We start from the raw sequence: 17,205 nt of genomic DNA on the forward strand, positions 1-17,205 counted from the left end.
ACTTCATTACTCCTCCAGTGCACAGTTTTTTATTTAGCATACATATTCTCATTAAAAGTGTGTTACTGAAAATGCAGTTATTATTCCATTAAGTTGCTGTTGGCTTAATGAGGGACATAAGAGAAAATCATACCTGAATAGACAAAGCCAGTCTAAAGAGAAACTATATACAGCACTGAGTTAGTCATCTGAAGATGAATGCTGGTTAAGACTGGATAATCAAAAAGGCCTTGAAGAATGTTTGTACTAGATTACCTACAGATCCATCAGTAATAAATCACTAGTAGTTTGCCATATTGTCTCCTAAGTACTAAATATAATATAAAACCAATGCAGTAGAATAGCTGACAATCAGTTGAAACGTCTTGACAAGCCAGTCAGTGTGCTATAGAAGTTGAAGGCCTAACTGGAAAAGATCCGTCAAATTGTAATCTACCTTTTGATCTCAGTAAAACATGGAAGACCTCAGACTCTTCTAGAGGTATTAGAAAAAAGGATCACAGACACCCCATAAGAGATGCAGAATACTATCAACTGGGCAACAGCTCTCAGTGCAGCCTGATTTACATGGCAGGTGGAAGTAGAATTCAAAATTGTCTTCACTAGGAAGGCAAAGGTTTTGCTATGGCTGGTAGGAAAACCTGCTAGTGTGAAGCTCACATACTACAAGCTGCTGCTTTTTCCTGTCTTACGTAATTAAGAGAGTGATTTCACTGCAGTCATCTCAATAACCAGTATGACCAGAAGACTTAGGACAGTGGTCGCTCTTCCTGTGCTAGTTCATCTGTACTGTTCTTTTTGCCTGCGGTAGATTCAATGTAGTATGTACAGATCTACCGCAATACAAGCACACCTTTATGTTGTTTTCCAGACATACTCCTAGGTAGCTGAAGAGCTAATACTTAAATTCTTTCTTCAGCCAGTCATCATATAGTGCCTTAAAGGTCCTGTAAAATACAGACAAACAAGTCAGTTAGTAACGCCTTCATCTATAACTCCTGTGTAACATTATATTTCTTATGAAGTATCTACGGCTAAATAAATGATCTGTTAAAATTATTGAGATTCCTTAAAGGAAACTCCATTTTGGACAGAGACAAGGGCAAGGTAGTAAATATTCCAACACCTGTAAGGAATCAACTATTAATAATTAGAAGAAAGACCAGCAGAGGAATAAAACATTTTTACATTTTAATATTATTTTTGTCTAAGATTGACAGGCAGTGCTGAGGCTGCTTCTTCGCAGACTGTGAACAGTTCATATTCCAGAGATATTGGGCAGAGCACCAATATCAACAGAAATAATAGCAGTAGTATTAATAGAAAGTGCTCAATCTCAAATAACTACTGAAGCAAATAAAATTGAAGACTCTCTTCTGAGATTTTCCCTCATGGCACTAAACTGAAACTTATAATAAGTTTAGGAAGGACAGATGCCAAGAGAAAAGAAAACAGATGATCAAAAATGGTGTAAATCATTCAACTCTTACATCCCTCTGGAAAAGTAAAGAAACTGGTGTAAAAACGGATGCGTGCATGGTCAAGTAATCCTGGTTTCTGCTTCTAATCTCAATTTAAAAACTTATACCACTGAACTCAGCCAAGGGTTTCAGTATATAATGAAGTTACAGAAGGTGCATTTATAGCACACTGTTGATCTCTATTAAATCTATAGGCAAACATTTCTAATGCATAGTAAATATTAGGCACTTGCCCCTTAATTCTGAATTACTCCTGATCTTATATTTTATAGAGGTATAAGAATCTGGTCCAATATATTTTTCTGCTATTCTTTTTCTACTTGCTGAGCTTATTCACGGGGACGGAAAAACTATGCCAAGAGAAAGCAATGAAACTCTGTCATGAGTGGTCAACTACTTCAAGACTTAAGGACAAAAATACTTACTCTTTTTTATATGTCAATTATAAAATAAATGTGCTTGTTGCCATTAGGCTAGAATAAAAACTAAATTAAGCAAGTAGTCCAAACTAGTTGACCAATGTTCTAATTTCAGCTACTAAACAATTTTTAAAGAAAGTGTTCTTTTGTATTAGCTTTTCATGGATGGTCACTTTGCCCTGTGAAATATGGCAGAATATTTACCATTAGCATTATTTGTATACCTTTTATTAAGAAGAAGCGAGAAGGGAAACTGGGACCGCTGCTGCTAAGAGAATACCTACTTATTCAACTTCAAAAGAATCACAGAATACGATATAGTGAAACCATACATTTACACTTATCTCCACCCCTTAGTGGATCCTGTAGGGGTTCACACAGCTCTGATGGATTAGTAGGCTCCATCTTCTGTTTACACCATAGGGATAAAACTATGCTGTTCTCCTCACTACAGAAAACAACTGAGAGACATACCTATATGGTTCTCACTCTTCTCATGCATTTCCTATCAGATGGTGATCATCAGGCTTTACTGTCAGTTCCAAGTTTAATGACTTTATTCTTATACTAATAGAGTAAACATGAAATCAATGTTGACTTTAGGTATATACAAAAGATATTTAAGATAATTTTTTTCCCCTCACCTGGTATTCCCTCGTCCTGTTGGCTAGGTAGAACATTCATTTATTCTAAGGTCACTATGTATTAAAAAAACACGTTCAAACCTGCATTGGTACCTGCTGACAACAGTGATAGAGTTCTAGAAATATTACAGAAATACCTACCTCTGTAACATGCAGGAACATCAAAAACTAAAAAGTTCTAGAATGAGGTATTCCTTGTTTAAGATTGCAGGATAGAAAAGAGTACATTTTAAAGCATTCTTTCTCCTTCTTTCCTTATTAACTCAGTTATCTTTCCCCTAGGGTAAATATCTACATATGACTGTGAAAAATAAATCTCCCACATATTCAAGCTCAGGCTTCTTACAAACTATCAAAACTAATTTTTCAAGAGAGCAAAAATATGTTTTCAGAAATTAAAATCTAATTGTACTTAAATGTTAGAGAAGTCCTTCATATTCCTTATAGATCATACTCTATTGCTCAAATGCGATAAACCAAATACATCACTAAAATTCCACAAACATTTCTCAATCCTTAATGTTAACACTGCCAATCTACTGGAGGGACATCTGGATCTTGATTAAGTTGGCTCTACACTGAGGTCCATTGTCTATCTTTGGGCACCCTGCCTAGCCTCTAACTGCCACTCCAGAACACCGTGACTTTCCAAGTCCTTTGTCACATCTGCCAGCCCCATGTAGATGTCTCAGCTGCTGACCAGAACAGCACTAGATGCCTATGTTTATGCAACTGACTTGAGGGCTTATGGTGGGATTCAGCTGCCAAGCATAGGCATCCAGTGTCACTTTAGACACTACAGGGTAGCTGTTGACCCTTAATCACTGCTCCTGAAAGCATGACTGAGCCCACGTTAGCCCCATGCAAACTGCACCTTGCGCATCCACAGTGACATGACATACTTAACGTTAAGGCAGCTGGATCCCACCTTTGGAATTTCAACACCTCTACTGGTGATACTCTGATCAAACAGGGAGAAAATGAATTTTAAGAGAACCAAGGAAGATCATGATGAGAAGAACTTTTTGTTCTCTTGTGAGGGAGAAGCTGAAAACCTGATTCTGGCTGGAACACTGGAGAAAAGTCTGAGGAGTGGAGAAACCCGAGGGAAATGCAGGGCAGGAGTCCATGACAGATTTTTGGCAGACTTCTAGGGAAGGTCAGAGCTTGAGGGAAACCTTTCTGGTGACTGATATCCTAGTAACAGCAAAAGTCATCAGTCTTCATGATGATTTGGTTTTGCAATAATAAGACAAAGAGAGAGTTGATGTTAATTATTGCAAAATCACCTGCCTGGGTGGAAATCTCATGGCATTATATCTTCTCTTTCTGTTCTTCAGAAGTGACTGAAATTCTCTCAGAAGATCCCAAATGAAGTTGGAGACTGTAGCTTAAAAATGGACATTGTGTTGTACACTATTGCATACTCACAGGATGATGGACACTGAGGGTATGGAAGAAATGGAAGAGACAAGTATTCTGCTATGCAAGCCTGGCAACAGCGTCCACAATGGCACAGGCAGCTCAGAGATGTTAAAAAAAAAAAAAAAGGCACAAATACAGATGAAAAAGAAGGTTCTCTAAAGCACTGAATAACACACAAAAAGATATTTAATTAAAGCAAATATACTTCATATTTGGAAGATGATCTCAAGATCAGTTCTGATAGAGTCCTCAGATCCTGGCTAATCCTGTTGAGATTAGTAGATTTCTTTGGTATTCATCTAAGTATAATGAAACAGAGGTTAGTCTTCAAATTACATATGTGCTCAGTACTACAACATATGACAGTCTCTGGTCCTTGTGAAAAAATGCAAAAATCTACTGTGGTTAATTTAATAAAACATAGCTGTCCAACAGGATTCTTGAGTAGATAAAATATTACTAATCATTTCCAGAGCACCCCAAATTTACATACAGCTTTATAGCCATAAAGACAAACAAGCTCTTTGATCTGAAAAGCTTATATTATAATTACTTTATATGGAAAAAATGCTATACCCATATATGACATCCTTATGTAAAAGAGATTTAGCTAAGATGAAAGAGTCCACAGCAGGGTAAGTGAAGTGGTTGGTAGCATGGCAAGATTTACATACAAAATAAACTTGAAAATGCTAGGACTACTTAGTCAGGAAAAGGAAAGCTTTAAGAAAGAACAAGCCTGAAGTATTGCAAGTTATGGAGGGTGTGCACAAACTATTTGTTCTTTTCTACTCTGTCAGATTTTACTATATAAGAATAAACAGAAGCATATACTCAGCAAATAAAAGAAAATGCCTGTACATACAGCACATGTTCTGCAAAACATAGTAATACAGGGTCATTGCGGTAAACAATGTGACAGATTGGAGCAAAAGGATTAGATACATTTAGGATTCACCAGTGCAAGATAAGCACATAACAGCATTCAGAGAGATTCATTTGTCTGTAAGCTATTTTCCTGCAAGTATATGATAGTCAAGGAATTTGCCACACACGTACATAATTGGACAGACTGGTTAAATATTTCAGAAAATCATTCTAGTGGAAAAGGAGTAGGTACTTTTTAATGCAGATTAGATGAACTGGTGGCTTGGCCAGCATCTTCCCCTAGTTATACTTTACTCCATGTAGTTTAAACCATACTAAGAATTGTCATGTGTCGGGATTTTATATTCTTAAATAAGTGCTGACTATCTCACAGGGTATGTCTGTGCAGCATGCTGGAGGATTGTCTAGCAATAATTCTACCAGAAATCGTAGCAGCAGCAGGGAGCTGCAGGCTAATTTAGTTGGCTGTGAAGCACGCCACCGGGCAAATTATTCTGTGTAGAGTTCCACGCAGCTGCTGTTAGGATCCCTCTAACACAGAAATCTTTACAACACTGTACTGAAGCATAGCATAACCTACAGATACAAAAAATAACCTATTTTAATAACTATAGAACATAGGTTAGGAAAGGATACATTAAAAATGTCTGAACTTCCCTTGGCTAGATAAACTACCTAACAGAAGGGACAAAAATCTGTATGAAGTTCGTACATTTCACTCTGCTTCTTTGTAATGACCAGCTCATGTTTAGGTAGAATTTAGAAACATTTTGTAAAGTAGCTTATAGCAAGTATGTCATTCTGTATCGACCAAGTGGATGCTTGGTACTGGATGTCACATTATAAATGTCTAATGAAAAAAATAACAGCAACAACAGTTCTTCTCAGTGGGAAATACCACTGTGTGCATTAGAAACTGGGACTAACAGATGGTTTTTAGTTGGGTGGTAGCTTTTAAAAACAATTTTTAAAGTTATATAATCTTAGCTTCAGAGAGTGGGTAGACCTTTGCAACAAGGGAATCTTAAAAAGTAAGGTTTCCATACCCTGGGAGAGATGGTCTTCATATTTTTATTTCCCACAGAAATAAAAGTCAGTATATGCTTGTAAAATGAGATTCATAACTGAACTAGGTCTAAGAGTCCAAGAGCAATTTAATACAAAATTCTTGCAATGTCAAAATTTGGCAATACATAAATTATCTACCACTATTATAAAAGGAGAATTAAGTAAAGCAACAATATTCCAAACACTGACCCTCAGCACAATTCCCTTCTTTTTTTTTAACATCATAAATACCTTCAAAATACAGCAAAGCTGTATTATCAAATTCAATAAATGTTACTATACTAAATAATTTAAAATTTACCTGCTTCTCTCCATGGAGTCCCAAACAATCAGGCCTGATTGTCTTACTATTCCCTAATGAATAAGTAACCAAATTGTTCTTGAATGTGTTTTTAATGTATCCTCATTAGTCAGCCATTGTATATACTTCTGGCTTGCTCATCATCATTGTCGTGTGGAATTTTGTCTCACACTCTCAATAATGTCTATATGCAAGTGTGTGATATTGTTAAAGGCTGCCACTTTTAATCCAAGACAGGAATCGTTTTACTCCAGCATATTTCACTCTTAGCCATTATAATATTTCAGCCTAGCCATTATAATATTTCAGCCTAGCCATTATGTATTTAAATGTTATGTTAAAAAAAATCAGTATTATTGAATAATGTTACTAAATTGTTTACCTCAATATTCTTCAACAAATTCCAGACTACTTTGTAAAATAAAAAAATTTTTTTTTTATATGTGTGCTTTTTATAAAAAATAATTGTTCTTTGCCTTAGAGGAAGAAATGAATAACTGAATTTAAAAGGACCATGCATAAATTTTATTCACCTCTAATGTATTCATTCTTAGCCATCTTCTTCCAAAAACACACAATTCTATCCTTTCAAATCTCCCCTTAGATACAAACCAAACATGATCATAGTTTTATTGCCTTTATATACCCTAATCTTCTTGATTTTATGACATAAGAGAGTAAAAAGTGAATCTTCTCTTTGAATATGTACCATCACTGTTTTCAACAATGTTAATATAAGATGTTTTTAAGCATTTCTTTTTCACTCTCTCTTAATGTACCTAAGTATCAACTTCCCTTTCTGGATGACAGAAATAAGCAGAAATTGACATTTATATGCCTGTGATGAAACCCAAATCTTTTTCCTGAGACTACACAGAACCTTTCTTCATGTTTAAATGTAAATTACTGCTGCCAGCCTTTATTATCTGTTATATAACCATATTAAATTTAATCAGATATACTGCTGCCACTTCTGTGAAATCCCTCTGTAGTGCAGTCACTATAATCCTACATGTTTTTACTATCTTCAGTTTTATTCCATAAGCAAAAACAAAATAGGGGCACCTTTAAACTTAAGTTTCTCAGTATTTATTCCAGGTAATTAAGTAAAATCCTTTAACACATACTCTGCTGTTAACAGCACAAAAGGACTTTCTGGGACTGTGTCTTCTTTAATCTAAACTCATGTCACATATCCAAAGACAGTAAGATATTGCATTTGCACTTGCAATCAATAATGTAGTTTATGTATTATGCTTCTGAACACAACAGCATAAATGTAAAAGCAAACATAGCAAGCAACCACCTACTACACAAGATTAAAGGGACTGATCTGAAGAAAATACTTCAGTTTGGAGCTTCAGTTTTATTAAGTGTATATGGCAGATTTTTATTACTTTAAAATTAGTTTCAGTTCAAAAATTCTTATGACCTCAAAAAATATGGAGAAAAATTATTGCTACTAAGTGAAAAGAAAACAACACTTTTCAAATTCATTCTTAAGTAAGGACAGAAAATATATAATAAACTTTTAAACACAGAATAAGATGAACCTCTTTTAAGAGTCAATTTTAAGAAAAAATCATTAAAATAAAATATCAAATTTATGAAAGGAAAAGATTGAGATGTATTGTATCCAATATGTACATCTTGCAAATATATATATACACTCATACACACACATATGGAAGTGCAGTAGTTCTTAATACCCTATTTTTTGTTTTGCAATCACAGGCTGTCCAAAGCAAATAAAAAGTAACATACCATTCTCTGGTATCCACAGGAATTTTTTCTTACATGGACATAAAGCCCATACTTTTCTATTTTTTTTTTAATTAAGAAACAGAATGAGCAAATACATTGCAATAAATACATCATATTTCTGTTTTTAATATTACATTTAGAATATTTTTTTCTCACATGAATATATACACAGGAATCTCAAACCTGACAAGAAACTGGTAATGATGTTAGTACTCCAAGGACAGAGGAATCTAAATTAAAGCAATTTACTTGCAGGAGCTCAGGAAGATTCCTCACCATATACATTTTGACATTCTTCTGTTCATTTTCCCTACTCATTTAATATTTCTGGATCCCTGCTTTGCAAGTTATACCTATTTAAATTTTCTTACTTGCTCTTGAATTCACACAGAATGTTTGAATACACACTTGATGTGTAGCCTCTGCGTTATAATACACCTCTAAATTTAGCCCTGCTATTTTAGTTTGTAGTTTAAATGTATACCATGATGCTCAATACATTTTCCTCTTATAAGAATTACAGATGTTTGTTTTTAAGCAGTTTGTACTATCAACTGTGTTAAAAATGCATTATTTTAACGTAGCAATGAAAAAAAGTTGGAAAACTTATACAAGATGGCTGCTTTTGTTCTTGAAATTACTGAGCCAGACTGCCATCTATTGGAAAATAAATATTTTTTAAATTATACTTTTTGTTTTTTAACTGAAACTACTATAAGTTATTGTCAAAAGGTGATTTTGCTAGCAATCATAATTAAGACAGCTTAATTTTTTAAAGGAAACACCTAAGTTAACTAAACTGTGATATAATCAAGGATTTTCATACATCTTTTTCCACCTCATGTTTTCTGGAACATGTTTTGAAGCACAGCTCCTTTTCTGACTTACTGAACAATCAAATCCTACTTATTTGGAGTGAAAGTTTTGTATTTAGCAAACAGAAAAACTGTAATATGTCAGCACTGAACAATACACAAGTATAAAGCTTTCCCAGCTCGCCTGTGCAGCAGCTATCAGAGCTTTCCATGTCTTTGCATACACAGGGGAACTAAAGAGTGTATTCAAGTCACAATGACAAAATGGAAAAAAAAAGGCAGAAAGGAACTGGGAGTAGAGATCTATGAATCCACCATCAACCCCATCCAGTGTACAAGCCTTTGAGAAAAATGGGCGAATCCAACTGAAGTGATGCCTAGGTATATAAATGCCTTTTTGGAGCTCTCGCTGAAGTAGCATAATAACCCACATTTCCACTTGCAAAATTATGTTCAATCTGGCCTTTAATTTTGTGGAGACAATGAAGAGGGGGTTGTTGTCTGATATCTCATAATATACATGTTTTAATGACTGGTGAAGATAGACTAAGAAACATGGAATTAATATTTTACATGACAGCACATCAAAAGTACATTGAAATACAGCAAGAGTGCAAAAATCAAGCACTGAAATTATAAAGTTTCCAGTGTAGCTTTAACTTGACTTTCCTTCATTTATTCTTTATGATGTACTCTTCAAACAAAAGATCCTGTTAACTTATTCTCATCTGACTTTGTGCTATTCAGCAAACAAGCATTCACAGTTTTCATCCTCTTCATTAATTGTTCTCCTCATTCAGGAAGCTAACACAGTCTGCTTCTCCAGAACCCCAAAATTTTCCCAGATTCCCTTTAAGCTTTTGGAATGGAAGTGTCCTGTAGGGACATTTTTACTCGCCTCCAGATCTGTTCCTATTCACATCTACGCTGTGGTGTCTATTCTTATTCTCCTTACTTTTACGTACAGCTCCATTGTACCCTCCCCCTCCCAGATGTTCATGCCTTCCAGTCCTCAAGATCCTGCCCTTCAATTTTCCTATTCAATTCTTCCATGTCCTGAGGAAACTTAAGAGTCAATACAGAGCTGACTAGTAATTTGGAATTAATTTGACTAAACCCAAAATTTTCATCCAGAAAGCTCTTTTTCAGTTTCACCTAACCTCAGAGTTGTGCAAACTCTGCTTCCTATTTGACTTTAAAATACTATAAGCACATAAACCTCTGGTTTTGTTATATTAAGTAATAAAATGTGTAGTGTTTTCAATGCAAAATTTGATGAAAAGAAGGAAGTCCATTAGTCCAAACATACCAGAACAACTTGCTAAGTGGCTGGATGACTAATTGTCCAATAACTCAGCAAATGGAAGAATGGATTCAATTCTGTCCTTGGCCTAAGAGAGTTCCAACCCACATCATCTTCAAAAGAAAATGTAGTATTCTACAGGTGCTGTATCACGGAGCAACAATGCAAGACATCTGAGGCCAGAAAAGGAACAAAATTTGCTAGTGACTAGGGAGTCCTAAGTCCTGCTCTCAGGATTGCACTGGTATTTTTCCACTGGTTGTAAAATCCAGAAAGAATACTGGAGGGGATCAATAGGCTGATGCTCAGTCCTTTTATTTGGGAGACTATAAATGTGATGTTAAAACCAACCCTTATGCCATAGAGAGAACTGAATCCCACTCTTCCACTTTCCAGATGAAGCCCTTCACTGTTAAGTTACTGCATTAAAAAGCAGGCATCCCCACTACCCTTACACTAAATAGAAACAGTGAGCCCTGCTCTTTCAAATAAAAGAGATTGGCACTTAGATTCAGGAATGAATTCCAGGCTGTGGATCCTAGATCGACAGACACTCCTTTCTGCAGTCCTGAATCAATCTAAACCTTATTCAGCCAGAACAGGACCACAGGTGATTCAGCCCTCTTCAAAAGAGCCAGTTGTTAAAAAAACCACTTTGAAACACACTCTGCTTCCTGATGCTTTCTCTTTCACGTGCCCCTGCTAGCCTCAGGAGGTGATTCCTGATGCTCCTTGCTTCAGCTTACTAAGTTTTTGACCCACAAGCTACTATTCCAAACAGAAATTCCTCAGTCTTGGCCTCCTATTTCTCTGAACAATAGTATGATGCCAAAAATGCAGATGTTTCCTAGCAGCCAGTTCCTTTGCAGAATCTCCCCAAGGGTCATGAAGTGTCATGACTTGGGTTTTGGAACTTGTTCAGATCACTGGACTACAGGAGAAGTTGAAAAGCCTGCACCAGTCATCGTCTCTGGAAATGTTTGTCCAGGAAATGGCATCGCCTGACGCATTACCAGGGACCTGACTTCTACACCTCTTCAGAGCTGATGCTGGCACAGTAAACAATGAATAACAGAGAAGACCCCACTTACTCTACTGAGATTTTTACAGAAGCTTCCCAGGGAGGAGAAAACTAAAGTCAGAAAAATCTGTAAGAATCTTTCTCTGCTTTAACACATATCCAAGGAATCTATTTCTGACTCTCCATATCTATATATGTCTCCACTTCTCTCTTTCTGTCTGTATCTCCACATTCTTATACATAAATATTCATTTAAGTTTCTTCAAGCATCACCCTACTGTCACACTTCTTCCACCACCATGCTTGCTGGTCTTGCCCCCAGAATAGTTTGGTAGCATTCACCTTTGCACACATTTTCAGAGCTAAACATGTCTCTTCATTTAGTGCTTCTTCCTGATTACTCTTCGATGGCTCCTTACAGCGTTGTGTGCGTTTTCATATCACCCATGCACTATACAGGGAGTCTACACACCAAGGGAAGGCAGCACGTTCCCAAAACTAAAAGACTGTGTCAAAACTGGGAGCAACTTATACTTTAAAGAATGAAACGGATGTTTTAGATCAATCAGGAAAATCCCACATGACAACAAAGAGTCCTATCCATCTAGGCCTGTATAGCTGGGTTTACTCTACAGGAAAATGTGCTCTACCCTGCATCGTGACTTCACGTTGGGAGTGTATACCCATCATCCTGATTCTAGTTTTCTTTGAAAGAAAAGCTGGGTGCACTAGTAGGAGAGAGCCACAACACGCTTTGAACAGTCCCCATTTTTGAAGATTTGTTTTCACCTCTAGTTCAATATACAAATAAATGAAATCTCAAAAAATGTATTGCCTAATTAACCTTTGTATTTGCTTGCTGCATGTAAATTACAGATTTAGGGTCTGAATACTTCCTATTCACATTGTATTTCATTTATGTCTGTAAAAATTTCAGTCTGAGTAGACAGAATTATATGGATTACATTTTCTGCAAAACAGCAGCTGAGCAGATTTAAATAGCAGTTAGCACCTAAATACAGAGAGACACTAGGAAGATGTATAAAAATGCTTAAATGGGATCAGTACCTTGTTCAGACTGACTTCAGTATGGGTTATGTATCTAATCATTCAAACATCTAGAAGGGCTTTACAAAAGTATCTACTGCATTTCAGGGCAGCTAACCATCTTTGTAAATCTCATTCTGTCTACATATATTGTAATAAATCCTCTAGAACATAAAAGTCCTTAACTTGCCATGTTTTTCCCCACATATGAAAGCATAATTTTTCTTAACTTACGAACAACATTAATTGAAATTTAGTACTTAGCATTTTCCCTCTGTTCTGTGCTTTATTCCCTGGGCAATCCCATTCACTTGCTTACTGAGGAAGAGAATTCAATTTAAAGAAAAAAAAAGAAAAAAAGCCTTGTTACACTGTAAAGAAAAAATGAATCCTAGAGCACTTTATTCACAGGATTAGTAGTAATGAAGTCATATATTCAACTGTAGTTGAAAATCACTGAAGTATCACAACCACAACAATTTTCAGTATTAGAGACTCAGTCTTTAATACCATTAGGCTACTGGGAAAGCTATATAGTAATAAAATGCATAAGAATCACAACTGAAGATGCTTAGCTGCTTCTTTTGGAGGGGCACTTCTGATCAGATTCTGCAAGCCTTTAGTCTTCGGTATAGTACCAAGCATGCTGATTTAAATGGATTTCTCAAAAAACCCTTCCTTGCACTCCCCACACTCAAAAGAACAACTAATCTGAACTTTTGGTCATATTAGTGGTGCCATAAAAAGCCATTCTGAGGTGTGGTAAGCAATATCTTTGTCAAATAAGGGGAACATTAAATTCTAAATCTGTAAGGAGCACATGCTATATTATTTTTTTCTATCATAATGTTAGAATTGTACTGTTCTCACTCTTGTACTATTTCTTTCTTGAATGTGCCATAAATAAAGCAGATACAACTGAATATATTGTCTTTGTACCCCATCTTACTTACTACATTAAGCTTGGTTTGGCTTCCACTGGTCATAAGTTCCTCCTCTGATACTTTACTAAAATTGTCCAGATAATGGTCTGATATTGTATGAGACAGATCTTCAAAAGAGTATTCCTTTTCTTGGCACAATTTGATTTCATCTAAGAGCTTTGATAATTCTCCCGTCACAGCTTCACCTTTAAAAACAGACACACCGTTAGTCAATAATTAGAATACCAGGGGTAATTTATGCCTAAAAAGGAAATGCACATTCTTTAAATTTTAATGAGTATCCGTTATATTCCATGTCTTATCATCTAAACAGTAATCTTCATGCACAATTCTCCCCTCAAAAATAATGCCATTTCATTCCAGAATGGGAATGACTAGAGGTAATCTACATACTTCTGCATTCCCCTATACCTTGCATTTAATTAGGATGAGTTACAATACATACTTACCCTTTCTCTGTTTTCTAATCCTGAAAATTGGCTAGAAATAGCAACTATCCAAGAATGTAAAATTAATCCAGGAAAGGAAAGTTTCTACAAACATACAAAATCAGTGTCCCATACTCTGCGTTGGGTTCACGTTTGCTGCTGTGATCAATTCATACACTACATAGGTTCCATAAACTGTAAGTAGGTTGGAACTGAGTTTCCAAGAATGCACATCTGTCCCATCAAAGTAGCTATGTTTTATAACCAATTCTTGCTCACTTTCCCAGGATTAAATGGAATGGTGGAAGGATATACTGGGCAAAACCCACAAGTTTAAAACACGCCTCCCTACAGCAGTCTATCAGAAACCCATGTTTAGTGCATTCTGCGTTGTGTTTCATGTTTTCTCCTCAATTTATCAGATATCTTCAGTTAAGAAATTTACCAAAATAGTAAGACAATGGGCTTTATGAGTCTACACTAAGTGAGGGCCACTATTAGAAATACTAGTAGTAATAAGTATGAGAATCACATTGAGTGCTAACTTTTCTGAAAATAGCCCACTGGCAGCAGCAAGACCTCCACAGAGTAACAAGCTACTTGTTATGAACAACTGCATTAGGTTCTGAAAAGCTATTGCATATGTGTTACACAGCTACCTTCAGTAATAGCAATGAAAATGTGAGTGAAAGCCAAGTTTTTCCAGGGGCAAATAAGAAACCCCTTCTCTTGACTAGGTTTACAAGAGTCATATTGTTGGAAACTACAGTCCTTAAACTTGATAAAATACAGAGATAATTCCATTTTACTTCATCTTTGGGAATAAAATGCTGAAAAGGAAAACCAGAGTGAGTATATTAAGCTCAGCATACACACAACACACATATGTACATTCATGTAACTAAAGAAGCCGCAGATAAGATTATATCTGCCTGGTCTAGAGCTCTTTTTGTGTCATTTTTTTCATAATCACATGTTTGTTATGCTAGGTAAATGTAAGTATTCTAAAATACTTTTAAAATTACAACTATGGCCAGTTATGACTGAAATTTTCAGAGCCAAGAACAGAAGTTGCTAATTAAAAGCATCTAATTGCTTTTAATATCTAAGTAACAGAAATTTTGTATTCAAAACTCTTGTTAGTCTTAGTCAATTGTAACTTCACACAAAACTTGTAAATTAAACAAAGATATAAACAGGTTTATTTATAGTCTCCTTTTTAATTAGAAAATTGAAATTATTCCAGATTAATATTACAATCAATAAAAATTGGAAGTAAAATACCTAAATATTAAGAACTATTCTAAAATCACAATACAGTACCCTAAAAAGAAACAGGACTACTGTTTCCTACAGAATTATGTTCAGGTCCCCAGTCCCATGTTCTCCCACATATGGCCTGCAATGTGTCTTACTGGGCAAGAATGAATTCTGTGTGACACAACTGGAACTGCAAGGGTGCTGATGGACCTGTAAGTAAGTGTACGCTAACTGACTGGCTGGCTGATTGCTGCCAGAATGAATACATAAAAGACAAATTTTGCCTATTTCTTTCAGTGCAGGTACTAATTAAGGTCTCTTTCCTCTATCTAGCTACCTATTTTCATGGAAGTCACAGAAAGGTAATTGATACTGCTATCCCTCTTCCAAATTTGGTTTAAATTATTTGAAATTAGATTGTCAGAGAATGGCAGACAGATGGATGGGAAGCACAATCAAGTACAATTTCTTTCCTTTAGAATCAGATTACACAACAGACAAGCAAAAGCCAAGTAGCATGTTTCACAGCATTTATACCTTGAAAGTGGAAACAAGGAATGTGAGATCATGACCTTATCATTAAGAAGTAAAACATATTTTAAAAATATTTAATACTTAATTTCAGGACAGACATTTCTATTGCATAGGGTAGTTGACTTCATAATTCTACTAATCTCAAAGGAACTATTTGTCTTCATACACCATATGTCTGTTAAGTACCCCAATGGGAAACGTGAATGGAAGTAGAGCATTTGTTTACTATCACCATGAAGATCATAATCTGGCGTGCAGCAGTAAACTCAGTTTTCTCATGAATGAAAACTCTCCCTGTAAAGGTGTTAAAAAAAAAAAAAACACAAAAAAAACCCCAAAACCCAAAAACAAATCCACACAACAAAAACAAAGAAGAGAGGCTTAGTTATTTGCCAGCAGTCAATCACATTTACTTTGGATTATTACAGAAGGCAGAAGTCAGGTTTGGTTCTACAGAAGGATGATTTTCATGGAAGAGCAGGACAACACCACACTCAGGAAATGCCCTATTTAAGTGGCTGTGGTGTGTAAAGGGTGAATCAGAACATAAGATGAAAGCACATGCACACAACAGCAACAGTCACAGTATATGAAAGATATGTTAGAAGATGAATGGAAGAGCAGTACACACATGCTGTTTGAAAGAGGCATCCAAATGTAACAGAATTGGAAGAGGTACTCACTGGGAAAGACAAAAGTAAATTCAATCTTTAACTTGAATGTGAACAATGCCTGCACAGTATTTCAACATATCTAGTATCCTTTTGTTTTATTTGATTATGAAATGTGTAAAGGTCAGATAAATTAAAAAGATTTAAGATCAAATAATGTAATACATTGTAATCCATCAGTGACTTGTCCTTTCTCAGAATACAGTTCTTTGCTTTCCTATATGACATGGATTACAGTGTATGTAGTCAAGATAGGTAATTCATGGTGGAAAACACTTCTCAATATCAATAACTTTCTTAATCTCTCTTTTTCATTTTGTATGTTTGTATGAATGTGTTAGCAATATAATTTTAATATTAAAGAGAAGTTCAGTGCAGCTTCTGTATTCACAGAGTACATGTATTTACTTTTAGCCTTTGGAGACGGAGGAACTTCTGGGGACAAAAGGCAAGACTGATGTTCTGCGCATTCCAGTGGGCGTTCCTCTGAAATACTTGCATTTCCCGTTTCCATATATTCTGCAATTTAAAGACACACATAGACTTAAACTCCTGAATTAAGGGGGTTTATTCCAATCAAAAGTATATTTCCTACTTCATTTTTCATTAAAGCCTTTCCAATTTTTCATATTACAACCTTGTAATTATTCATAAACACTGCTGCAAGTCAACCATTTATTAAAGGTATTATAAAACACTATAATGGCCAGTTCTTTAATCTGCTGAAACTGTTACGGAAATCTCATTGGAGGATTAATGAATTGTGACTATCCCTGTGTTTTTCCTGTCTCCTTGACATAGCTATGTAACTGTTCCATTATATTATTACTGTTGAAAGAGTCTTCTTTTCTAGAACTCTTTTCCAAGAGTTCTAAATTTGTTAAGAGTTTTTAGTCAAGATATTCAGGATGTTCACAATAAGTAGGTATATTGATACTGTTAAGAAAACCAAATATTATGCTTGCAGCACAGAAATAATACATGAGAAAAAAGAATGCAATCTCAAAAATTAGTTAAAACTAGCAGTCTAAGAAGCAGTGTTCTAAAATTTTTGTGGTTTTTCTCCTTAAAACTTCCCTTGTCCCACCTTCATGATGATGTTTACAAAAACAGAAAAATGTGGAATGATGAATGTGCTAAACTTCAATTTCATTACTATTATTTTGGTGTACGTATATACATTATTTCCATG

The 17,205-nt window shown here is 35.4% G+C and overlaps 1 protein-coding gene across 3 annotated transcripts in view; it reads right to left on the reverse strand.

The window, feature by feature from the left end:
* Positions 1-17,205, reverse strand: part of ANKS1B (ankyrin repeat and sterile alpha motif domain containing 1B) — a 452,062-nt gene that overhangs the window by 348,971 nt on the left and 85,886 nt on the right. For all 3 annotated transcript variants that reach the window (XM_075497691.1, XM_075497704.1, XM_075497700.1), the window contains 2 exons: positions 16,422-16,532; positions 13,130-13,305 (listed from right to left, as the gene is read on the reverse strand). In XM_075497691.1, the coding sequence (XP_075353806.1) occupies positions 13,130-13,305; positions 16,422-16,532 (287 nt within the window). The remainder of the gene's footprint in view (positions 1-13,129; positions 13,306-16,421; positions 16,533-17,205) is intronic.

This window comes from Mycteria americana, chromosome 1 (assembly GCF_035582795.1).
Source record: "Mycteria americana isolate JAX WOST 10 ecotype Jacksonville Zoo and Gardens chromosome 1, USCA_MyAme_1.0, whole genome shotgun sequence".
NCBI classification, from domain to species: domain Eukaryota; kingdom Metazoa; phylum Chordata; class Aves; order Ciconiiformes; family Ciconiidae; genus Mycteria; species Mycteria americana.